The sequence below is a fragment of the Rhamphochromis sp. 'chilingali' genome (genome assembly GCF_963969265.1).
Source record: "Rhamphochromis sp. 'chilingali' genome assembly, chromosome: 8".
Lineage (NCBI taxonomy): Eukaryota > Metazoa > Chordata > Actinopteri > Cichliformes > Cichlidae > Rhamphochromis > Rhamphochromis sp. 'chilingali'.
Window position 1 is genome coordinate 9,754,985 of NC_137935.1, and position 27,363 is coordinate 9,782,347.

The following is a 27,363-nucleotide window of genomic DNA, read 5'->3' on the forward strand; positions in this document are numbered from 1 at the left end:
TCAAAACATAAACAAATTATTTGTTTTTGTGACAGGCAGCTAACTAAACACCTAAAATACAATTAAAATTGGTTCTTTGCTATGGCACTGGTTCTTCCCTTGCACTGGGTGACTTTTTAATGCTTGAATGATTCATAAGTCAGTGCTGTCTTTTAACGACCTTTGGAAAGCCTGGAGAATTACTATTATTATTTTTTAAAGGCCACTTTAAAAAAATTACAAAAGTCTGACTTCTTGGAACCAAAATATAAAAAAATAAGGGGTGGATCAAGACTTTTGCACAGTACTGTATGTTAGTCTGATAAAAAAAAAAAAAAAAATCATGAATAATGCACATATAAATCTGCATATACATATACATATATTTTGGTTAAAAATCTCATTAAATTGTGCAAACCAGAGTTCTGCTCATTGAAACCACATTTTTTTCCTATGAATTTGTGTTTTTCCCCAATAATGTCAAATTTTCAACCAAACAACAAAAGGAATAAAGAATAATATTAATGAATTCATGTTTTCGCATACTCTCGTACATTTAAATATTTACTAGCCAATTATATTTTGGTGACTCTGAGTAACTGATTCATGATGTAAGAGTAAAAACAGTGGAAGTGAAAACAGTAACGTTTTAGGTTGTACCTAAAAGTATGAGCTATGAGATGTTGTAAAGAGAAATGTCAGGTGATCATTCCCTGTTGCTTTGTCACTTCTCTCAGAAAAATACAGGAGTGTGTGGGATCTGTTCTTATGAATTTAGATACTAATTATAAAGTACAGAGATTTGAAAAATAATCATCCTTTGGGCAGCAGACCTTCTAAGAGGTTTGCTGTCTTAATATTCGACTAGGCTATAAAAATAAAATTTAGCATGTTTCTTTTTCTGTTTGTTCAACACAAAGGTATTTTTTGAAAAAATCAATAGCTAAATTAGTTTACTCAGTGACACGGAAGAAAATGTCATCTTAACAGTTTAAAGTCATGAGTGTCAAAATTCAGCAGTGTTCCTTCCTACTTTTCTTGCTTACTTTGCTTTATGTCAGCGATGAGATCAAAAGTGTTTCAAAATAGAAATGAGAGCAGAACTAATTTTTGTAACAGCAGGTGACCTAGCGTCCTCCTGAATATGAACAGCTTCACATCTTCCATAAATTTTATAAATCTCCTTTTGGGTGAACTCGTGCTGTCTTTGTTGGTTTAATGAACTTGGTTTGATTTTCCTGATGAGAGAGTCAACTGTATATGATTACATGAGGCCTAATTGTTTGATATTATTTCATTCTACTGTATTTTCCATGTTCTGTCTTTAAAAGTATTGGATGCTGCAATGACCCAGTTTCCCAATACTGGCCAATACAGTTTCATTTTTTTTTTCAGTTGACTCAGTTCATCAGTGCTGCTTATGATAGGATCAATAGAAGCGAGGGAGAAGTGAGGTGGTTCACTGGTGTGTGGTGGCGCCACAGCATCAAAGCATTTCAGAGCGGAGTGGTTCGATAGCTTGTTAGTATGCCTGACAATTTCATCGCAAAGTCTGAAATGCAAAAGAAGACACACTTGCTCTAAATTTAAATCTCCCACTTTTTTCAGCTTAGACTGAGTTAAGACTTGCATTGCATATGTACAGTAGTCTTTGCCATAAGAATAGTTATAACTCTGTAACACCCAGCCTTCTATTCCTTTCAGCAAAATTTGCATCTTTTTTCTTCTTCTTTTTGCAGGGGAAGTGAAAAAGGCGGATACTGTATCTTGCACAGCTCAGGTAAGTTTTTGTGAAATAATGCAGTTCACCTTTAGTTCCCCTCTATCCTCCTCAGTCATGTCGGGATTGATTGCATGAGATAGACCTGTTTTTACATTCAAAATTTCATGATCTGGCATACTCAGTGGATCAGTCAGAACCTCAAAGGGGACACCAGGATGAATCCAAGATGAAGAAATGTGAATGCTCCAGCTCTCAGCCTGCCCAAAGGTGCCTGTGGGGAGGGAACTAAATGATCAGTTTTGATATTTTACCAGTTTGCACAGCGTGGTGCTGAACACAAGTGACATGGCCAAAACTACGGCTTCTTAAAATGTCACAATGTCTGAATCCATTTAAAGTCATTTTTCTGCAGCGCTATCCAACTGGGCAGCAGACCTTCTAAGAGGTTGGCTGTCTTGTAAATAACAAAAAAAAGGGAAATTATTTTTTGAATTTTGCTTTCAGTTTTCTGTGCAATTCAGTCAGTGGATGAAACTTTATTGAAATGCATCTGGCTCAAAGTGGTGGCTCAAATTGAGTTTTAAAAGGATATTTATATGTCTCTGTGATGAAAACTTGATATCAAACACATTTTCCCAAGGACTCCAGCTTCAGAAGGCTCCCACTTTACTGTTTTCCAGCTGGTTTGTTTAAACATCCTCTTCTGGTTTGGAAAGAAGCAATTACAATTCTAGCCAAACTGTTACAGCTCTTCTGCTCCAGTTGCTGCCACACAAACCAGCACGAAACCAAACAGCAGGTACTGCTTGTTTAATTACTAGTTTAAATTATACCTAATGGGTATTTGAAGCTGAGAGAACATATACATAATACAGAAAGAATTGACCCCCGGCCCCTCCAGTTGGTCAGTAGAGCCATGTCTCTCACACTGAATTCATTAACATTAATGCTGTTTTGTTTAATAAAGTCTAGAACAGGAGGATTGACATGTGCAAAATGTCACCTACCTATGAATTCTCCTTGTGTACTCCAAAGACGCACCGTGTAGTCAGTGGATGAGGTAAGCACCACTTGATCATTGTCAACAATGTGCAGGCTGGAGCAGAATAAAGAGACATGAGATGAAATGGGAGAAGGCATTTCTGGAGGAACACACTAAATCATCTACCCTGTTGGTACGTAAGATGGCAGATGCATCGTGGGCAGCTTCTCACCTATACTGATTGTACGTTTAAGCCCTTCCCACATGCAGTCTCTTCTATACTTTGTTTATGTACTGCAGCAGCAGGAAGTTACCGGTAAGCTGTTTCTGTTGCTGCTGCTGCTGCAGCTGCTGCTGACACCTCAGACTGAGAATGAGTGGATTCACTAAGGATGTACCCATGAGGAATTTTAAGCATGCAACTAACTAAAAGTTAAACACACAAAGAGTCTAATTCAGTCAGGTCCACTATAGTCAAAAAAGGGATGGCATTTCCAACTGTAGTAATTTATATTTCATGGCATGGCTCTTTTCTGTGCCTTCCTACACTTTCAAATGGATACATATAAAGCCAGAGCTGGGGAGAGCAGCAGCAAGACCTCTGAGCAAAAAGAGCAGGCACCAGTGATAACACATATGACACTGATTAAGTCAGACACAGCATGAAAAGAGGAGCTGGCCTGGAGGTGGGTTGCAAAGCAGTTTGCAGATACACAGTAAAGCAGACTAAAACATCTTAAATACCATGTCCTATATGAAATGTGTGAATTGGATCCTAGAAGAGTGGTTCGTGTGGGCTGGCACTGATGTCAGCTGCCTGGCTTGAGACTGAGCTTGATTTTGTGACCCACCTGAATTAATGCTATGCTCTATTTCTGTATTTTACATACCCAGTAACTGTGTTGGTGTGGGCACGCCAAAAGGTTTCAGCTAAAGGAATAAAGGAAAAAAAGTGTCCTGATAAAGACAATATCTAAATTTCACCATTTGCCAAACAAAAGAAGAAATCAAAGAAAAAATAATATACTAACCTCTTAGTGATTTCTTCTCAGGGTCTAGCTTTTCCATGCTGTAGACATAGATGTAACCAATTCTGTCAGCCATGTACAGCAGAACATCCTTCTCTGCTTTGGCCAGTTTTGTTATCTTTTGTTGAAATTTGGACTGAAAAGTGCAGATGAAAATAAAAATTGGAATTTACTTAATACTTCTGTACAAACCGATCCCTGATTATTCAAATTCATTATTTGATAATGGATCTCTTCAGCTCAAATGAACAGAAGAAAAGGAACAAAATCAAACAATAACAGTTATCTCCCCCGTCGTGACCAAATGTTACCTTCCCCACCGAGGGACTTAATAGCCTACATTTCACTGAATAACGTTCCTCTTCAAATAATATAACATATACATAATAGAATAAAAGCTGTGTTGACTGTTAACAAAAAATTGCAAGTATGCGACCCATTGATGGTTGGTTAATAAACACAGGTGAAGCCAACAACTCTTTTGATTCGGAAGATTTTTTCAGGTCATTTGTGTTAATATTTTTGTGCTGCTTCTTGTGTTATTTGGGCTGACTTTAGCAGAATTGCTTAGGCACACATTGCATTTTATTTCAGCTTTGAGGAGGTTGGAGAACTGCTTGGATGTCCTCATGTTCACCCACCTCCCAAAGCAAGAGGCCCTGCTTTGCATTACTTAGCTGCAAGGAATGTACCTGGGAGTTTCTTAAAATCTAGAGCTAAGCAAAGAACATGCAGACTATATATTATCTTGATTTTTATTCAGCTGTTTTAACGATAAGAGAAAGAAAATAAGTATTCCTTGATTGCCAAAAGGGAAACAGGAAAACATTGCAGAGTAAAAGATCTTACAGCTTTGAAGCTGCTAACAAACTTTCCTCTGCCGAGCACATTCCAGAGATTTACACAGCCTTTAAGAAGAGAAAAATATATAATTAACATTATAATGGAGGACACTGTAAGGTTGCACAAGTGCAGTCTTGCTTATTAGACCTGTTTATAGCACTGACCTTCGGCCCCAGATGACAGGAGAGCTGTAGTTGAGGAAAGCTCTTTTAAATAGGAATCCTTCAGGAAAACTATGCTTGGAACACTCGTATCCAGACCTAATTGAGAGAGGGAAAATGTGAGGCAAATGCAGTGATTTGATCACATTAAATTTCACTTTGAAGCTCCAAAATCACCTTTAACATCTTGCTGTTCAGCTACAATGGGACTAACAAACCGACACTGTATACGTCCAGAATCCACGTTCCACACTATAATCTCTCCATCAGAGCTGCCAGTGGCCACAAAAGATGGGGGACACTGTGCCATACAAAGGATGTCATCCTTATGGCCATTTTTCTGTAGAGAGGCAAACTGTTAGTCTTGGTACAATTGCAAAAAGATTAATTTGTTAATCCTAAACCCAAAACTGCAGTTCAGTCTGAGTGATTCAGAGTAATTATCCATCTTTACACAAGGTAAAATGCATAGCTTATGGTTATATATATATATATATATATATATATATATATATATACAACTTCTTCAACAGGTTTGACCAGCCCACAACCCCCCCACCCTCACCTTCACTACAGAGTCCAATCCCCACTCTCCTACCTCCCTCGCTTCCCCCCTTCCTGACACCATGACACCCCCCTCCTCCAATCCCTCTCTCAGCAGCAAGACATCTCCCCCCCTCCCCTCTTCCCAAACATCTCCCAGTGTCACAGTGGATCAGGTCAGGAGACAACTGAGGAAGCTTCGCCCCAGAAAGGCAGCAGGCCCAGACAAGGTGTGTCCTAGGATGCTAAAGGCGTGTGCTGCTGAACTTGGGGAGCCGCTACAACGAGTCTTCAACCTCAGTCTGCGACTGGGGAGAGTGCCCGCCCTATGGAAGACATCCTGCATCGTCCCGGTCCCCAAAAAGAACCGGCCCAATGAGCTGAATGACTTCCGACCGGTGGCACTGACGTCACATCTTATGAAGACTCTAGAGCGGCTCTTCCTCAACCTCCTCCGACCACAGGTACAACATGCCCAGGACCCACTACAGTTTGCATACAAGGCGGGTGTCGGAGTGGAGGATGCCATCCTGTACCTCCTACACAGAGCCCACTCACACCTGGATGGGGGAAAAGGCACGGTCAGGATCCTGTTTCTTGACTTTTCCAGTGCCTTTAATACCATCCGGCCCTGTATGCTTCAAGAAAAACTGAACAGGATGGAGGTGGACCCCTGCCTGGTGGCTTGGATCTCCGACTACCTCACCGACAGACCACAGTACGTCAGGCTGAAGGACATCACGTCTGACACAGTGGTCAGCAGCACAGGAGCACCACAGGGAACTGTGCTGTCCCCTCTTCTCTTCACCCTGTACACCTCTGACTTCTGCTACAACTCTGAATTATGCCACATTCAGAAGTTTGCAGACGACACAGCCATCATGGGGTGTATCTGGGATGATCAGGAAGAGGAGTACAGAAGTCTGGTGAGGAACTTTGTCGCATGGAGTCACACAAACCACCTGCAACTCAACACCTCAAAGACTAGGGAACTGGTTGTGGACTTCGGGAGGTCTAGAGCAGGTCCACTGCCGGTTCAGATAGAGGGGGAGGAGGTGGAGGTGGTCAACAAGTACAAGTACCTTGGGCTGTGGGTGGACAATAAACTGGACTGGTCATGCAACACAGAGCACCTGTATAAAAAAGCCCAAAGCCGACTGTACTTCCTCAGGAGGCTGAGGTCTTTTAACATCTGCAGGAAGCTCCTGAGGATGTTTTACCAGTCGGTGGTTGCTGGAGTACTTTTCTATGCTGTGGTGTGCTGGGGGAGCAGCACAGCAAAGAAGGACTCATCCAGGCTGGAGAAATTGATCAGGAGGGCTAGCTCTGTGGTCGGCATGAAGCTGGACACTCTGGTGACAGTGGCAGAGAAAAGGACATTAAAGAAACTGATGGACATTATGGACAATGCCAGGCATCCTCTGCACACGGCCATTAACAACCAGAAGAGTCTGTTCAGTGACAGGTTGCTTCTCCCAAAGACAAGAACTAACAGACTTGAAAACTCCTTTGTCCCACACGCCATCAGACTGTTTAACTCCTCTCTGGAGGGGAGAGGGAGGGGAAACAGGAGGACAAAGGAGGGGGCAACAACTAAGCTGTAGTGCCTCTTCACCTCACTGTGCAATACCTTTTGTGCAATACTTTTGTAAATAGTCAACAGTGCAATAGACTCAATACTTGAAATGTGCAATTCACTTGTATTTTTATTTTTATTCCTATTTATTCTATTTATCCCCTTCGTATATTTTATTTATATTGTCTCTGTATTTATATATATGTGTGTGTGTGTGTGTATATATATATATATATATATAATATTCTGTAACTCTGTAACTTCTGTCGGTGCTGTGCTTTTTTGGAAATCGAATTTCCCAGAGGAACCCACCCGAGGGATTAATAAAGTTCTATCTAATCTAATCTAATCTAATATTTATGGGGGTGGGTGCGTGGGGGGTATTGTTAACATATATAACAAGTACTATATAAAAATTTAAAATATCATGTCACATTTCACCTCTGACACTTCATTTAAGGGCAATAGACTGAACGGAAGGTCAAAGTGATTGCAACACTATTTTCGATCAGTAAAACAATGTTCTATTTTTTTGGGATTGATAACATACACACACACACACACACACACACACACACACACACACACACACACACACACACACACACACACACACACACACACACAGACAGACAGACAGACAGACAGACAGATCAACCCGTTCTCACTCCCAAAGCGTAACATTTTACGCTAGGTGACAAATCGTCACCATATTACGTTTTCGGCTACCCACCACGTTCCTAAATGACGACCTCGGAAAAAGAGGAAATATGAGAACCGTCTGGACTGAACCTACACATGTTCGCTCTTTTTCTTCAAATCGCTTAGAAACACGCTATTTAACATCATTAAAGTCCTGGTTAAGGTCAGGAATAAGGTTATGGTCAGGGCTAGGGATAAGGTTAGGTTTAGGGCTGGAATACAGGGCTGGAACGTCTACTACCGCGGGAGCGTCATTGCACTGGATTCCAGCCATAACCCGCCGCGTACCATAAGAACGCCGAAGGTCTCCTTTCGCGTTCCTCAGGAACGCCGCGGGACGTGACAAAACGTCGACATGTTACGCCTCGGGAGTGAGAACGCTCTGGACAGATAGATAGATAGATAGATAGATAGATAGATAGATAGATAGATAGATAGATAGATAGATAGATAGATATGGAACTATTAATGGGGATTATATACACATACACATATGTTATTTCATTGTATTTCATTATCTACATTACAGTAACGGCTTATAACTACTTAAATACATAACAATTTGAATACATGCACATGTTTCTGAATAAGTACTATTTCTTTTGGAAACCAACCTTTTTTCACTTGATTTTTTATTACTAAACACATTTACTAAACAATGAATCCTACACATGTACTATATACACTGATACAAATCATATACGGGACCTCTAAGAGCTAGCTTGATTAACTTATGTCATTTCTCAGTTCTTTCATATATTAAAAAAAGAAAGAAAAAAGGAAACAAATTACACAACTAGCTCAATTTGAACAATATATCAGTCTTCTCATTTAACTCTGCGTTATTGTGAATACTTTGTAAATATTGCCAAAACAATTCCTGAATCTTATCAGCTTAGAAATGATCAAGAAGTTTGTGCACCTCATGGAATACGTAAATGCCAGAAAGGTCAACTTCTGTTAAGCAATAATTTACAGGAAATGAAAAATCAAAGGATTAAAGAGCTGGGAGGAATCAGGATGGAGAATATTTTGAGTTATTTCAGGCCTAATATGAATGTCAAAGAGCTTTCACTGAAGTCTTGATTTTGCCTAAAATATTCAAGCCAAATATGTCACACATGGATTAGCAACTCATTTGATGTCAAACCCCTGAGCAAGCAGACAAGCCAAACATTAGTCCTGCTGCTGTACTTCACACACTGATACAAAGTGATTCATCTCGTTCTTCATGTGCCTATTTCTCACTGCACTCAACAGGAGGATTTTGCTTGGAGTGATGCTGCCAATGTGTAACTGTATACACCACTAACCGGGAAAAGCAGATGGCATTTTGAACTTGGATTATATTCCGTGCCAAAGTGAAATATTTAGCGGAACTAGGTCATGTTTTTAAAGTTTAATGAGATGCAACACAACACTGACCATCTGGAGGAACTGAAAAATTCACACTGAACTGGAGGCTCAGTGGGTAATGGGGAGGAGAGCAGTACATATAAAACAACCCATTGATCTTCCTTCTCCAGGCCATTAATGAAAAACAATTTCAAGAGAGCCCGCTGTAGATAATCAAAGGGGTCACTTTTCTTCTTGGCCACTGTAATGTAGCCTTTCTGCTCTGTTAATGGGCGTCTTTGAGGGTGAAAGGAACCATGAGGCATAATGAAAGAGATGGAAGGGCATGGGACTTGCTTCATCCAATGAATCATACGGCATTAATGAGAATCAGTTTTTCTCCTGCAGCTCATGTATGCAGAACTGTGTCCCGCTGTCAGAGATAACTCCACCAAATTAGTCAGGTGAGATCAGATGAAACAAAAACTGTAATTTATGAGCTGATATTTGAGGGGGTTGATTACGCAGCTTTGAGAGCACTAGTCACTTTCAAAAAAAATGGAAAGAAATCTGAGCACTTGGCAGTTTTACCTGGTAATGAAGTCAGGATTCGCTTGGTCTGCGGAGGCGATTAAATGTTTAGTGTCCAAAGCAGCATAATTTGTTGTCTCATCATATCCAAATATGATGGTCAATCAAAAGAGATTATGTTGAGCTTTCTTTTTGTGTCTTATAATAGAACAAAACATACTTCGGAATTTTATAACTACATATATGTCTCCAAATGCCATTATATAAGAACATAGAGTCCTTGTTTATTAATACACTAGAAGGTGGTAAAAGAACACATCTTTTCTGATTTTTCATTAAGAAAAGATTGCATTTTAGTGGTATTGCAATAACAAGTGTTTTTTCTTTAATAAAACTCTTGATATAATTTTATGTATACACAAAATAATAAGAAACCTTATAAGACACTGTAATATTGGTGTTCAAGGTCTGCATTCTGGACTAAATCAGTGAGAGAAACATCATTTCAGCAGAATCTCAGATTGTGTGGAACAGAGCGTGCCATGAAATACAAGTATAGGTGACAGGTTAGAGTTCAGCTGCACTGGAACTAAGACCCAAAGAAGTGATGTGAGGACGCTGATGTGTATGGAATAAAATTAGTAAAATGCCAGCATAATTAAGTATTGTCAGACATTTATGAGGACAATTTTATGAGAGGAGTAAAGGTGGAAAACTGAGGAGAGGAGAGTGAGGCGGGAAGGGATATTTCACTGCTTGAGTTTAAAATCTGTCTGCAGGCAATGCTACGCAGCAGGGCAGAGATCAGGGAAGCTTTGTTACCCATCTTTCCCTCTGAGCTTTTCAGCCAGTCAGCAAAAATTATTCTTTGGACTTTCATAAGACTATAGTATTCTTTATATGTCTGTATAATATGAACACAGGGGCAGTAGGGAAGCTTTATTTTCAGTGTTTGTAGGTGCAACAGTGACTGAGGCAAAGCATGGTCAGGACTGGCCCGGCAGCCCCTACTAAATAATGTACAAAGATGATTTGTTCTGTGACAGGAAGGATAAAATGCACCACGGTGGGTTGTGTAGCATTCTGATTACACAGACAAACCTAAGTAGGTACTGAAAAATCAGATGCAGGCTTCAGCTTGTCTAGAAATACAAGAGGTAGGTGTAGCTATTTTCTTTTCCTTAAATATAGCAATGCCACACTGTGTCAATTTTCCGCATTTAAAATTTCACACAAACGTATGACCAGCAAAATGCTGTGGTAGTCCAAGAATTTACACTGGCACATTATGAGAATGCATTACAATTGTTGTATGAAAAGCATTTTAATGGTCAATGTGATTCAATGTTTTGTATACAACCAGGTTATAACAGTTATTATAAGATTATGTTCCATGCTATGATCATGTGCATTGATGTATAATCTCCAGTGTATATTTAAAACAACACACTGACTTCACAATGATAATCTGACACAATAATAATAATCTGTGATTCAGCTAGATAGACTACAACTCTAGTTTTTTAATGTGTTCCACTAGACTCACTTTGCCCTTTTTTCAATTTAGTACAAAAGCCTGTGCTTTGGCTGACATCAGCTTCACCTAAAATACATGTCACAAAGGAACACAAGCTCACTCAGAGGGCACTAAACACTTTTTTAAAAATGTTTTTAACTTGAGCTTCTGTTGTTAGACTTGTTGTTGTCAAAAGAATATTTGTAGTAGTGTTCGTAATTACCAGATCATCCTGCCATGAAGCCTGTGGCCTCTGGACATGATGAAGATCCTCAGGTATGTCCTGACAAAGTACAGACGCTTAATCAGAAAAACAGGGAGGCATTTTGAATTTTTTATATTAGCAATACCTTTTTTTCCTTCATCTTTAAAACATCCTTTAAGGATAAAACATGTCATTAGACATGGGATTAAAAATGTGCATCATTTTTTCTCCTTCATTTGTCTGGTTTTATAAAACAATTTTAAGAAGGGCATATGTGATATGAACCGTCTTTATTTTCTATTTCAGAATGGAGGTTAGCTGGTAATAACAGTGTAAACAAATCCAAATAGGATGCAACATGATGGAAGGATGGAGGAAAGAAGAAATAATTGGATGGGGATTTCTGAAATACAACTGACAGATAATACCTTGAATTCGTTCATTTCTTTTGTACTCACTGGGTAAATGTCAATCTTCCGGTCCCTTCCCACTGACATCACATAGCTTCAAACATAAATTGCACAAGCTCAGCATGGATTCAAATTTATTCTAAGCCAAAAACACTTCCAAATATCACATCATTACTCACAAATTCCTGTGGACTTGGAGAAAGATGCAGTCACACACCTCACGACATTCACCATCTACAGGGAGAAAAAAAATTCAAAGTAACTTTTCAATGATCAGATAATTTAATGTTTCAAACTTGCTGAGAGAGAAAAAGAAAAAAGAAACCCATGCCTTTCTTTAATGTCTTCAGGCATAGACCATTGTTGAAGTTCCAGATCTTTAAAGATCCATCTCTTCCACCAGTGACGAGTCTGCAGACTCGAGAACATACGATGTGAGAATGGCATCTTATGGCAATGTAATATAAGTATGATAAGGTAGTGGCTTATTATATTATATAAAAGGTGACACTAAATATTGTATCATACCTTCTCCCTTTGGGATCAAATGTCAAACAAGTGATAGAAGACAGTTCGTGAGAGCCACCAAACTCAAAAAGTTGACACCCAGTGTCAAAATCCCAGACTCTCACAACCTAAAACCAGTAACAGCTCAGGTTTATTAAACACTTGATTTTCAGAATATCTAATATGATGGTGGTGTATGTGTTTTAACAGACACTGGAATCATTATTAATAGAATTCCTAAGGTGGTTAACATGTTGCAAAGCAGTAATTTACTCACAGATCCTTCAGTGCAGCTGACTACCTGACGAAACTCCTTACTGTAACCGCAGCACAAAACAGGCTCATTATGAGAAACAGTGAAGTGGCGGTGAAGCCGCTGCCTGACAGAAGAAAAAGATAAGAAGATGAATGAAATGACTAGAACGAGATTAGTATTAAGGAGACACAGTCATCTCTGCAAAAATAAATCTCCTATAAATCTCATGTTCAGAATGAAAGTAGGATTTTAGTTTAAAATCAACAGCTGTATTGAACTTCAGAGCATATTGGATCCCCTCGCTAACTGAGCTCAAAGGCATGACATCCTACCTTAACTTCAGAGGGAGCATAGTCATACAGTCCGCTGCAATATACAGAGACTTCATTGCAGGGGAATATGCGCATGCAGAAATATCACCATGAATCCGGCTTGCTTTGGGGTCTGCTGTAAACAGGCAACACTGATCCTGAAGATGCCAAATCTGAAGTAAACAGATGAACAGCAGTGAAAGACCTCACACTGTTTACTGTTTATCCTTTTAATCACAGTATAAATTATGTCTTATGAGAGAATAAAGTATACTAGAGTTATACATTTATGTGAAAAATAAAGTAAAATATTTTTTACATCTTACATTTAAATACTATGAGTTCAATAGTTCGCAGATTCACTTTTAGTAGCAAAAACCTGAAGTAATCATTTTCTGTATTACTTGATCAGCTTCTCATATTGGTGTGTGAGAAATTGGTGTGCAGGAATTTTGGCCCACTCGCCATTGTGATACCCTGATTACTTTCTTTGTAGATTTGTTGATGTGTCTGGGATAACCGTCCTGCTGCATAATCCACTTTAAGCTTCAGCTGTGAGACAGATGGCCTCAAATTTGTCTCTAGAATACTTTGGTATACAGCAAAATGTATAGCTTACTCTATGACTGTAAGGAGCCCAGGTCTGGTGCAATACAAGCCTAAATCATCACCCCTCCACCACCATGCTCGACTGTTCACATGAGGTGTTTGTTCTAATATGCTGTGTTTGATATTTGCCAAACATAGCATCATTCACTGTGGCTAGAGAGCTCCACTTTGGTTTGGTGTGTGCAAGGAACATTATTTCAGATGTCTTGTGATTTGTTAAAATGCAGCTTTGCAATCCTAAACCATGTTGCTGTTCTTTGTAGAAAGAAGAGGCTTTCTCCTAGCAACAAGAACGGTCTTTTTTTTTTTTGTTGTTTTGGTTTTTTTAAAATAATTGTACCGTCGTGAACATTTCATATCCTAACTCTGACCTGTAGTTTCTGAGATATAGATTTAGGAGTTTTTCTACTTTCTCTGAGAATTGCATGGTCTGAAGTTGGGGTGAATTTGTCTACTCCTGGGAACATTGATCATTGTATTAACACACAATGATTGCTCCAAATCAGCAAACTCAATGATGATCGGTCAATCAAGTGTGCTTCATTAGCAGCCCAGGCCAACACTAACGGGGCACTTACTGTTTCACAGAACAGCATAGAAACTTTCTTTTTGACGTGACCGTATATACAGGCTTCTATCAGTATTATATTGTACCACTGAATCCTTATTATTATGGTTCATCTGTAATCATCTATCAAGTAATGTGATACAATTGAAACTCACTGTCAAATTTAAAATGTAGTGGACTAAAAAGAAAAGTATAAGTATCCCCACTGGAACATGGTGGCACTAAACTGGCAAAGTTAACCTTATATCAAGTTTTCTAATACTGTTGGAGAAATGCACATGGGCTTGATGACTGTACAACAATAAGAATCACAAATCATTTGTATAATTTGGAAAACATAAAATCACACGTAAAACATAAAAATGAGTCATCAGTCACTTTCACAGTGCAGTCTGTTGAGACAGAGAAGATTTGATTGTCTTCTGAGGAGATGCGGATGGAGATGATAGGAGCAGAGTGGCCTTTCAAAATACCAGTTGGTTTTCTAAAATTGAAATTGAATCAGGTGAAAAAATGATTGTTTTTTAAAAACATGATACTTCAAAGAACAAAATCCTAGTGACTCTAGGTCCCTTACCCAGAATAATGTGGATTCCACAGGCGTATAAGTTTATCCATGCCTCCAGTAATCAGCAATCTGTGCTTCTGACAGAGGTCAAAGGTCCTGACACCTTTGTAGATGCTAAAGACAGTCTGATCACACGATGCCCGGACCTGTGGTGTCCAACTCAGCTGGATCTTCTTGGATTTACCTTCATAACAGGTCTCTTTAATTTCACTCAGCTGTTGCTCAGCATCTGTTAAAGGCAGCAGGCAGCCTCAAGAAGGAAAAAACAAAATAAAACATAGACAATACACATTTTATTTAGGCTTTGTGTACAAGCATCAATCAAAACATTCCTTTTGCACCAACGGTAAGTCATTATCAGAATAAATGACCAAGTCTGCAAGTGGACATGCCCACATGCGGGGTGATCACGCACACAGACAGGTGGGAATAGATTGGTGAATTTGTGATAGATGAGTCATCATGAGTCATTTCTCACAGCTATCCATCCAGGCTACCTAATGTTCAAAACTGAGTTTAATTACTGAACACTGCAGAATACAAAGGAGTTGATTTTTTAAATCTATTTTTTAACGACCATCCTAAGGATGCGTGATTTTCAATTTGGTTCTCTCATTACAGACACTGTGTATGCATCCAAAACAGACAAGTAAATATGTACATCCAAGTAACAACAATAAATGTATGATTTTCTGGTATTGTACTGAACATATTATATAGGAAAGACGGAAATAGAGCTGAACAGAAATTACCTATAACAAGAGAAGAAGATTCTTCATTTGATGAGGAGACAACAACCTGAAGACTATGAAAATATTTATTCTAAATTGGGAAAGAAATGTTTCTGTTTTAGGACTTTCATTTCATAATATATGTCAAATATCACACCATGACCAAACCTCAATATATTTCTTTGTATGGAGCATAACCACAGAAAGGTAAAACGTCACCTGTGTCACCCAGTCATGATGAACCTTCCATCTAATAAAAGCCAGGTTTGGAGAAAGAACTGCATGGTTAATTGATATGTTAGGTATAGTTTCAGTCTTTGGCAGTTTATTCCATAACCTATAAAAAGAGATGTGGAGATGTTCAGTCATGCCTGAAAACCATCAGACATTCAGAGATGCAACTTCATGTAAGTTATGTATAATTAGGGGACACATAGAATCTGAGGTATAATTTTAAATCACATAAAAATAACCAGCAACATGAAGTTGCCAATTTGACTAATATTCTCTATTACATTCTTGTTTACAGATTATCATATTCTCGTTTACAGATTGTTGCTTTATAATTTGAATTAAATGACAGCAGTAGTAACACTACTAGTAAAATACACATGTTTTAATCCTCCGTGAAACAGTCTAAAAATAAACTCTCAAAAGTGTTAAAAAGTGAATCAAATCAAGGTAACTTACCTTTAAACTGCATGATAATTAAAATAAAACAAAATAAATTAATAAAAATCACTGAGTTAAAAACCAGCTGGCACCAAAAGTGACTGATGATAAAATTTCTTCACTTGGCTTTTATAAATATATAAACGTTGAAAATTAGACGGTGCTAGAGGAAGCAGTAAATTGGATTTACAGTGTATGTAGAGGATCCTCCACTGATGATCCATATTCCACAATCAGTGGAGGATGAAAAACTGACCTTAACTTTAAAATAAATTAAAAAAAAGAGAGAAAAAGAAAATCTCAAGAAAGCAAATCATAATAGCCATCTTATAATAGCCTCAGTATTGCAGTTACCATGCAACTGAAGTGGTGTGGGAGTTATTGTAAAGTGGGTGATATTACTCAGTAGAGCATCCCAAACTTTTAATTGCTGTGTATTATGCAGAATCACCAAACACATTTTAAATATATCTTGTCTTCTGAGGTATTTCTTTTTAACTTGCAAATTCTTTTTGATCAAGCAAGATCACAATTTGGGAGAAAAACTAATACTGAAGTACTGACATATGATTGTCTATGAATGGTTAATGCCTCTCCCAGGCTTTTTTTGATCATCCAGTAGTGGAGAAAATCAGAGGTAATACTTAAATTTGAATAGCCAAAATGTTTTGCTTAAAGTCACAAAAATATGTCACAAAAATATCTTCAAATGCATTCATAATATATACAGAAACAAAACTTGAATTTAAGTGAGTGTAAGTATTTGAAAAAGCAACATTACCTGAAGGTATCTCCAGCAGAGGATATTAAAATAATAGTCACACATCCCTGAGAGACAAAGCAGTTAGATCTCTGCCAGATTTTTGTTTGATAATTCAATCAGCTTTTAATAACAAGACCTACTTCAGAGTCTCCATACAGAACACAGCATTTATCCTGGCCATTGTAGCTATGAGCAGAAAAACAAACACCGTGTAAAGAATTCATTTAGGTAATCATAAGACGATGCTAGCGTGAAGAATTGCTGCTCACCTGTAGTCCACTGTCAGGGGTATTGTTTCTAGTTCACTGATCTGACAATAAGGCTCCAGAGAGAAAAGGTTATAAAGCTGGAGCTCTCTGTCCCTGCACAATAGTAAAGATATCTACATAAACAAACTTAGCAGAGCCCAGGACCTGTAGTTAATGAGACTAAATTTTATTTCACCACTTCTCATTACCCTGTCGCGATCATCAGCTTGTTGTACTCGCTCATCAGAGCAAAGTCACTTGCCCATTTTGACTTTGTATTTGTTGGATCTTCATTCTGTGAAAATTAACAAATACATTAAAAACTCATATTTACAAAATTCAAGGTCACTCTGAAATGACAATTGACCTGCTGTTCTGAGTTTGCTGTTTGTTATGTTAGCTAAATAATATGAATATGCTACAATCACCGTTAGAACAATTTTAAAGGTTTAAATGCTTTTCAAAAAATTTTTTTTTATTTAAATGCCCTCGTCGCTGATGTGCTGCATATTCCAGTATCAGTAATTATTTCCACAGTGTCACAATACCTGCCTCTTTTAGGAATTTACTGGTCTTTTTAAAAATATATACACTGGCAAGCTGGTTTGAAAGAATGTTCAACAGGAACTATTTAACTCAAGGCTGAATGCAACAGACTTTAAAAAGTCCATCCATCCATTCGCTTCCGCTTATCCTTTTCAGGGTCGCGGGGGGGCGCTGGAGCCTATCCCAGCTGTCATAGGGCGAGAGGCAGGGTACACCCTGGACAGGTCGCCAGTCTGTCGCAGGGCCAACACACAGGGACAGACAACCATTCGCACTCACATTCACTCGCACATTCACACCTAGTGGTAATTTGGATTATCCAATTAACCTATCCCCACAAGTTGACTTTAAAAAGTCATCAGGAAGTAATCATGGTGTTGACAGTAAGCATTCAGGTAAATGTGCACAAGCTGAAACATACAAACAGGTGTTTGGTCTTCTGGGGTTTAAGTTCAGGACTCCAGTGGCAAGCACACCCGTCTTCTCGCACTGTTACGATGGTGCCATCATGAGTAGACTGGATGTTGACGATAGGAATCCCGTGATTAAAGGAATTCATGGTGGCTGGCAGAATGAAGGCCACCTGGTTGTTGCGTCTTGCAGTTTCCTCCTGCCCTTTATACTGCTGCAGCATGTATGTGCAGAACTCACCCTGTATCACATTATGTTGTGTGTTAGAAAAGCCAGTGTTCTTCTGTATATTATTATTATTACAATTGTATCAGTTCTTTAAGGAATTATTTTTAGCCTTTTCTTTACTAACCTAAAATTTTGCAATTAAATTAAAGGTCATAATCCAATGTCCAGGGAAGATACATTACTATTACTGCACAAGGTGAATATATTAGTTTACAGTCAACCTAGGGCTAGGAGCACTCTGATAATTATTAGTTATACTTGGTTCACAAATCCCCACTAGCCAAAGTAATTTTACTGCTGTCTAGCTTTTGTTTTTTTTTTAATTGCATAATCCTGGTGTTTACATACATGGGAAAGTGTTTTGAAGGGGTGTATGCTTCACAAAAAAACATAAATAATCTCACCCATGAAATCGTCCCTTTGCCTAAATAATCAATCTTCTTAAATAACCCTTGAATCTCCATGTAGGTCTGTGAAATTTAAAGAGTGGAAGAATGAACTGACACTTTTCTACGGTAAATTCTTCAGGCAATTTCCTTAATTGTAGATAAAGGGAAATACAGACGAGGCAGATTTTAAAAAAATTCTGAGACAGAGATGCAAAAAGAGGTGTGATGCTATCTTACTGCATTAGGTAAATCCAAACACTTCTTCATCATAGGTCCAAATTTGGCCACATCAATGTATCTCAATCCACCTGATTCAAATTCCTTTGCAAGAAAAAAAATTTAAATCACATTTCAGAAATGAATAACCAGACAATACATTTTTTTTAAAAACAGAAGAGATCACACAATACCTCAAATGCTAGTTTCAGTTTCTCAAGGGTCTCAAGTGATATTTTCTCATCAATCTTAATCAGAAGGAGGGAATTGTGAGTTATTATGCAAGGCAACCTGGATTATTAGAATAAATCAGCATGGTGAAAAATAAAACAAGTAATTAAGTGTAATTGGCAAATATGCTACTTCCATTTTTTTTCACTCCATTTAAGCAGTTCTTAAAATCTGAGTGCTAAAAATGCAAATTAAAAGGATTTTTTTTTTTATGTATATATTTATTTTACACTGAACCATTATCAGCACATATGATTAGGGCTCAACCTCAGAGTATAATTACTATCTGTAATGGTCACCACAGGCACCACCAGCAATGTCATGTCTCGAAGATGCTTCCACAAGGCCGGATGGCAGGCCATGCTCTCTGTGTTAATGGCCTATCCTCAGATTTTCCATGGTTTCCTAGCAACTGGTCCCTGATCCATGAAGCTCTTTGATCGATCATTAATAAATAACACGGATAAACAGCCTAATTCCTCAAGGATGAAACTAGGGTTGAGGTTTCCCCACGGTATCTCCTGAACTGGGGAGATAATTGTTTAATCAGTCAGAGTGATGGAAGGACTAAAAGTGTTCACATAACCTCGACTGCTTTGCAGATCCCTTTATAAGAGATGCATAACTTTGAACTCCTGAGCCTTTTCTGCCTAATCTGTTAAGGCGCACTGCTCATTACATTAGCTAGGAGTCTGACTGACATCTGCAACTGAAACCCACAAAGTTGAGCTGCTGCATTTGCACCAGCCTCCCACATAATTCTATCATTTTTGTCAGCTTGAAAGCTTGAATTTGAATCTACTGGGGACCTTTTAAGTAGTTGGCTCAGCCACAATGTTTGTTTTACTTTGGCCTGAAACATGGCCATCCTGGGCTCTGGGATAGATTGTCCTGCCCGATGTGCTGTCAGGGAGCAAGTAAATTGATCATCAACTTGATTTAAAATGGCATTTTTGGCATTAGCTCACATCCATGCTGCTACTGGTAGGATGTGCTTCAGCTGTAGTCAAGTTTAAAAGCTCTTCGAGATCTGTAACATGGTCTGTAAAGTCAAGTTCAGAACTGCAGCACTCTAGTGACATCTTCAGGCTAAATGTAGCAACTCTAGAAAAGAAAGCTCATGGGCAAGGGGTGAAAATATATAATGATGTTATCCCATCTGGACTTTGTTCTTGGAGAGATGGTTTGGTTAACATTTATTCACTCATTTCATTTCACATTTAGCTTGATATTTAGATTTTTACCTTGAGGTTGTAAGTTGAATTGATGAGGTAATATTGCTGTCTCGTGATTTTCTCATTATCTCCGAGTGTGACAGAGTGCCTCCGTCTGCTCTGTTTGAGCAGCTCTTTCACCAACCAGTCAGGCTGTTCTTTTCCATCCTCGCTGTCAGTCAGTTGTCTTGGTACTGAAGAATCATCTGCTTTCTCATCCCGATATCCCAGCCCAGATGTGTTTCTTGTCCTCTCCTCTAAACCACTCAGTTCTGAGAGGATGCTGGAGGATTTGATATATGGGTAAGTAACGTTTAACCTTCAGTTATACAAGAAGGGACTTATTAGAGGAATCAAAATTCTCACATGTTTGAAAAAGAAACATTAGCGATGTTGCATATGATCTGTTTAATCCTAGGAATGTGATTATGATTCCCAGGTGACAGTGCTTCCTGCATTACAGGATAACTACTAAGTACTACCACAGATGGCAACACAAGCCCCATGACTACAGCAAACATTTTGTAACCAAGACTGAGAATAAAGCAAGGCTTCAACTTTTATCACTTGTCTAGACATTTAAACTCTGTTAGAGCTGACATTTAAAAGCAATGTGATTTCCAGTGGCGGCAGGGTAAACAATAACAGAGCAGATTACCTGTGTACATGTTGAGTCTCTAATCTTCCCGAAGCTGAAGAAGAGCGAACCTTTTTCCCCAAAGGCATTCTTTTTAATTCCTGTATCTTAAAGGTTGGTGTGACGTAAAAGGCACATTTTAGTGTTAAACATTTCTTCAAGGAGACCTCCAAACAGACGTTAATCAGTCAGATCTTACACTAGCTCACCTGATACTCACTTATGCATTACACCTGAACAGAGCAGGTGGCCCCGTGGTAACTAAGACACCAAAAGTGACAACTGAGACTACACAGCTTAAAACAAGACCCAGTGCTTGCAAAGAATCAGGGCTGTGACCATGTAAACATTGCAAATGGATAGAAATAAGCTATTGAGATATTGTTCTGTATTTTAAACTACTGTGCCACATTTTAACTTTCACTTCATTTAATTTACATTGCAAACCTACAGTTGCTAATATGTGTCAACAAAGGTTAAGCATTTTTCTTTTATTGTTATCAAGCTGTATAAGAATTGAGTTAAGTCCGATTGGGGAATATATTTTATATAAAACTAAGAGAAGCACGAGAACATTTGATTATTGGGCACAGACGTTAGGTCACAATATCACGCACACAAAAACTAAATCAGCAAAAATGAATTCTTTCATGTTTAATTCATAATATTATTGTGCTGATTTTACAGACTGAACTGAGATTACATAAAAACACAAACAGCTAATATAAAATGATGAAATTCAGTGAGGTCCTGGCCAGCTTGATCTCCACTCTGGCGAGTCTGAGTTACGCACAGCTGCTGGAAGTTTATTGACTTTCTCCTTATTGTTTGGACAGACATCTTTACTCAAAACCACTTTTAGAGCCTCCTGCTCTGTAAAGCCAAAAGATAAAAACCAACATAAGCACATCTGTCAAACCACAATCACTGAACAATCTGTTATAAAGCTAAAACATCAAAATAAATAAATAAATAAATAAAATAAACTGGTGCTAACCCCTTTTAGGTAAAATTCTGTGTAACTGCTCCAGCTCCTGGGGTGTCAGAGACTTCATCACAGATGTGACAGTATTGACTGGCTTTCCGAAAAAATGGTCATAGGTTGTTACATTAGCACGATTCTTCTGAATCTGCAAGTTTCTTGGTACAACAGTGGGAACTATAACATAGACAATCATCATCTAATACACTGCAAATCACCAGAGCTGCTGTTTACATGCATCTTCTATAGTTTTTGAGTAGACAGTACCTATACCGGGGCAGGTCACATTTGGATCTGTTTTGCAACAGCGAGAAACACTGACCATGAGTTCAGATTTTTGGTTTGGCTGGCGATAATTGGCCCTCATCACAGTGTCAGTAGAGAGTGATATGCGGTGCCTGTTGTGCATAGGTGCAAACCATCTGGCTGCTTTTTCAGTGTCATTGTACTCTGTCAAGAAGAAAATACCATGACAAAATGAAAATGAATGGCAAATGGAAAATGAACTGTAGAGAGAAATGTCATGAAATGTTATGACATCTGGATGTGTGTGCACAGATGTAGTCAGCCATTCTGACAAGTTCTCGTACATGAGATTGACTGAAAATTGTGTACCTTGAGGTGTACCCATGAAGTCACATTTGTAAGTGGAGAGGTACTGTGCGGTTAGGGCCTTACGGATCTCACCCTCAGAAGGGAGGCATTTCAAAGGGAATGCAATATGGTCAGAGTTTCTTGCAACATCCCTTGGCAGCCTCCACATCATGAAAGACTTGGGGGAAAATAGCTTAATTTAAAGGTTACAATACACTGTGAAAGGTCAAGCATGCCATTTCACTATAAATGTAAAAACTGAGGGTTGGTGCCAACCTTGCTGGGATGCGGGTTATTTCTCCTCTGCCCTGAGGCTGTTCCTGTACGAATGCATTCAGGTTTACAGGCAGGCTTCCAGCTAAAGTCCTTACTGTATATACTTGAACCAAAAGGTCCAGACTGTGAATATGAGTCTATCAATGACGTTGACAGGGGCTTCCTACATAAGTACCAGCACAGACACATAATTACACACACAACCATGCATAATGTGTATGCTTATTTAGAGCCTCATAAGTCCATGATTTTACTTACAGGAAAATATCTGCAGCTGAACTTGGCTGGTAGACGAATTGCCTTTTGTGAGTTGTTTCATATGGATCCCACCACTGTTTCCCCCCTGGAAAAAATACTACTATACTGTAACTACTTTTTTAAGTATTTCAATCACTGTAGACATGGCACATCTAAAGCTGAGTTCAAATTAAACTTTTTGATCTACATAGTAACGACAGTATAACAAAGGCTACTGTATACCTCTGTAATGTAACTGTGCTTAAAATAAATGTTACTTTTTGATCCATTAAAATGTAGACTTGTACTAAAAAATGAATCTGTACTTCTAAGTTCTGTTGTTCTCTGTAATTTTAATATTATCCAGATTTTGCTTGAAATATTAACATGGACTTGGACAAAAATCACATAAAACAAAAGCATACTGGAAAATTTACTGTTAGTCAATTTGGTCAAAATTGCCACGTAAAACATGAGTAGTAATTGGTGCATCTTTTTAATAAGAGAGTATAAAATGGGATATTGTGACTGTGGTGCATGTGCTTGTATTATAAGGATTTGTTAGAGGTGCCTTATATACACTGAACAAAAATATAAACGCAACACTTTTGTTTTTGCTCCCATTCCCCATGGGATGGACGTAGAGACCTAAAATTCATTCCAGATACACAATATAACCATCCCTCCCAAACAGTGGTCACAAATCAGTCCAAATGTGTGGTAGTGGGCACATCTGCTATATTGAGATAATCCATCCCACCTCACAGGTGTGCCACATCAGGATGCTGATCTGACATCATGAGTAGTGCACAGGTGTACCTCAGACTGCCCACAACAAAAGGCCACCGTGGAATGTGCAGTTTTTTGCGCTATTGGGGGTCTGGGGACCCAGAACCGGTCAGTATCTGGTGTGACCACCATTTGCCTCAGTGCAACACATCGTCGCATGGAGTCTATCAGATTGTCAATTGTGGCCTGTGGAATGTTGGTCCACTCCACTTCAATGGCTGTGCGAGGTTGTTGGATATTCGTGGGAACTGGTACACGCTGTCGTATACGCCGGTCAAGCACATCCCGAACATGCTCAATGGGTGACATGTCCGGTGAGTATGCTGGCCATGCAAGAACTGGGACATTCTCAGCTGCCATCTGCCCTGAACAATGTGAACCATGATTCATCCGTGAAGCGCACACCTCTCCAACGTGCCAGACGCCATCGAATGTGAGCATTTGCCCACACAAGTCTGTTACGGCGACGAGCTGGAGTCAGGTCAAGACCCCGATGAGGACGACGGGCATGCAGTTGAGCATCCCTGAGACGGTTTCTGACAGTTTGTGCAGAAATTGTTTGGTTGTGCAAACCAATTGTTCCAGCAGCTGTCTGGGTGGCTGGTCTCAGACGATCTTGGAGGTGAACCTGCTGGATGTGGAGGTCCTGGGCTGGTGTGGTTACACGAGGTCTGCGGTTGTGAGGCCGGTTGGATGTGCTGCCATATTCTCGGAAACGCCTGTGGAGACGGCTTATGGTTGAGAAATGAACATTCAATGCACGGGCGACAGATCTGGTTGACATTCCTGCTGTCAGCATGCCAATTGCACGCTCCCTCATTGCTTGTGGCATCTGTGGCATTTTGCTGTGAGACAAAACTGCACATTCCAGGGTGGCCTTTTGTTGTGGGCAGTCTGAGGTACACCTGTGCACTACTCATGATGTCAGATCAGCATCCTGATGTGGCACACCTGTGAGGTGGGATGGATTATTTCAATATAGCAGATGTGCCCACTACCACACATTTGGACTGATTTGTGACCACTGTTTGGGAGGGATGGTTATATTGTGTATCTGGAATGAATTTTAGGTCTCTACGTCCATCCCATGGGGAATGGGAGCAAAAACAAAAGTGTTGCGTTTATATTTTTGTTCAGTGTATATAGTAACAGACATATAAGGTGCCTTATATGCAATGTTCTCTCTAATTTTTCATGTGTCTGAGCGAACGCACAAACTCCCTGAGCGATCCCTTGGACCACTGTGAGCAACAGTAGACGTGTGCACTGTGGTCACGCCAGCATCGAATCCATCCAAGTTACATGGTTTATTAAAATAATCAAATTACAGCATTTACATTTATGTTAGACTCCTTTTAACTGCTTTATCCCACTTACAATGAAAATGTAAAAACATCTTGTTCATGACCTGTGTAGTATGTTAACACTATTGGAAGTAAAAATAACTTGAACTCCAATTTTGAAAACAAAACTTTCTTTTTTTTTTTTTTTTTAATAAAGCGGACTATGAGTCTGTGGTCTGGGAGAGAGTCCTGTAACTCTCTGTCTGCAAAATAAAGTATACAAAGACCAATGTTGGGTAATTAATTATATAGTTACTTCTTTAAAAAGTTACTGAGTTTTGCAAACAACAAAGTTTTTTGCAGCTGTTTACCTAAAAATGCTGCCAAGGCGTTTTTTAAATAAACATTTCAAAATATTTACAGACCAACCAGCTGTTCTGCATCAAATTTGATGCCACACAAATTATTTGTGCTACTCCAAAAAATCATTTCTGTCCACTGTGAGATAAAGGAGAACATCAAAAGCCTGATACCTGCAGGCCTGACAACAGGAGATGTATCACTGCTGTAACACCTGTAACATTCAGCAGTCGCCTCATTGTTCTGACGCACACAACAAAACTATTGACTACACTACACACTAACTACACAAAATTTGCTCTAAACGTTGCAAATCTCTGGCATTTCAAAACCGCCGTCACTCCTAAAACTTCCTGGAGTGCTTTCAAGCGTTTTCCTTATATGTTTTTACCGTTCCTTCCCGCAGTAAATATAAACAACGATAGTAATCCAGAAGAAAACCAAACATTGCATATATTTTTATCATAACTCTGGTTTTACGTGGCCTATCAACACAATTTAAAAACTGGTATAAAGTCCACACTTTTTCCGTCAATTGTTCCTTCTGTCCTGCTCACATCTCCAATGGTTGTACACGTTGTCATTAACGTGGCTTCACTCCACAACAGCCACGCGGCGCCGCTTTTCTAGCTAAAACACCGGTGTCGGCACATAAGGACGCTGTCATAGCCTATCAACGACATTGATTAGCTGTGCATTTACGTGAATGTGAATTGCGTGATTGGCTGGACTATGGGATAAGGTGGCATCGTTCTAATCCCATACTGGAGCCGCCAGTCACTTATTGACTAACACTTCAAAACAGAATTGTCAAAGTTTTAATTTTAATTTCAATTCAGGTTAGATTTTTTTTTGTGCGCAACGCAGATTTTTTCTGCGCAGGGACCGTGCCATCAGTGCGCAATTGCGCACGCATGCAGTTTAGAGGGAACATTGCATATGTCTGCTATAGGTGATAGTGGGCAAAACAATTCCTAACTTCTCAAATCTTATAATCTGACAAATACTCATATTACAACCACAAACAACTAAAAATAACACCCCAAAATAATAAAAACTAAACATTTTAAAACAAGAAAAAACAAAACATAAAAAAGCAGATAAGTAAGTTTAAAAAACACAAAACTGGTATAACATGTACGTTAATTAAACAAAACCTTTTGATGTTACAATAACATGCAAAATAAATGCAAGAAAACATTTTAAGTTCCATACTGGGTTTCTTTTTGTGTTTACCTATCCTTGGTTTAACATTACCTTGCGTTGCCATTGGTGACTGGTGGTTTGTTCTAGCATCTCCTCTTATAGCTGATTTCAGTGTACTTAAATCCATTTAATTTTTAGATGAAAAGTTACTTCATTGGTATCCTGATGAAAAGCATATGCTGACAATTCCTGTGAGTATTAAAATTAGAGCATTATACGTACACAAGCTTTATCTACACAGTGTCAAAGCTGATCCAAGCAGGATGTAGTATGCACTGTGGTTATGGAGACCTACAACATTTAAACAGAAGCACAGCAGGGGAGATGTTGAATTAAAAATTTAGCATTGTTACAGGCGCCTTATATGTCTGTTACTGGTGATAGTGGGTAGTAACTAAGTACATTTGGGTATATTTTTCGGTAATCAATATTCAACTCATCAACAATTCAAAGAGAAATAACTTACAGCAATAGATTTAATAGTTCCTGAACATTTTATAAATAAAAAACATTAAAAGAGAAATGGGCAATTCTTCTGTACTGCACTTCTTTCAACTGTATTACACATCTTTTAACTGTATAAACTAAACTTTAGATAATATCATGATTTGTTTTTTCTAAAAATAGTACATGACATAAAATAAGATATTTCATAGTTGCAGGAGGTAAACATTTAACATTTTGGCTTTGTTCATCCATCCTTGTCCACACAAAAAATGGACTTCAGAAGTTTTTACTATTAGAAGTCACCTCAAAGCTTTGCTATTATTACTTTTGCTGCTGCTAAAAATGATAACACTACATTCCCTAACTTAAAAGTGAGTGCTTCCTAAACCTAATAACTAGTTTGACCACTTTTGGCAGCAATGACTATAGTATATACAATCAAGCATTTGTGATAACTGGCAATGAGTCTTGGGATTGTTTTAATTTAGGCCCAGTGAAGGATTTTAAAACATGAATGACCTGTTTAAGGCCACGCAAAAGCATTTCAATT

At 38.7% G+C, this 27,363-nt stretch overlaps 2 protein-coding genes across 2 annotated transcripts; both read right to left on the minus strand.

Moving 5' to 3' along the window:
• Positions 1–1,755: 1,755 nt before the first annotated feature.
• wdr95 (WD40 repeat domain 95) lies at positions 1,756–20,864 on the minus strand (the record flags this gene model as incomplete). The annotated part of the gene is made up of 29 exons (XM_080889109.1): positions 20,849–20,864; positions 20,661–20,746; positions 20,033–20,285; positions 18,752–18,805; positions 18,579–18,662; positions 18,357–18,422; positions 17,735–17,965; positions 16,977–17,062; positions 16,789–16,881; positions 16,660–16,705; positions 16,538–16,584; positions 15,304–15,421; positions 15,106–15,175; positions 14,363–14,603; positions 14,164–14,269; positions 12,630–12,781; positions 12,319–12,421; positions 12,063–12,169; positions 11,866–11,945; positions 11,714–11,768; positions 11,583–11,628; positions 11,143–11,202; positions 4,894–5,056; positions 4,720–4,815; positions 4,562–4,620; positions 3,716–3,848; positions 3,575–3,614; positions 2,710–2,798; positions 1,756–1,973 (listed from the first exon to the last, which is right to left on the minus strand). The coding sequence occupies exons 2-29, from the start codon at positions 20,726–20,728 to the stop codon at positions 1,756–1,758; spliced, it is 2,964 nt and encodes a 987-aa protein (XP_080745235.1). The 5' UTR covers positions 20,729–20,746; positions 20,849–20,864.
• A 514-nt stretch (positions 20,865–21,378) lies between these two features.
• Positions 21,379–26,493, minus strand: tex26 (testis expressed 26; the record flags this gene model as incomplete). Its single annotated transcript, XM_080889008.1, has 7 exons — positions 21,379–21,512; positions 21,637–21,798; positions 21,889–22,071; positions 22,237–22,408; positions 22,492–22,654; positions 22,750–22,834; positions 26,418–26,493. The coding sequence occupies 7 exons, from the start codon at positions 26,491–26,493 to the stop codon at positions 21,379–21,381; spliced, it is 975 nt and encodes a 324-aa protein (XP_080745134.1).
• Between the last annotated feature and the right edge of the window lie 870 nt (positions 26,494–27,363).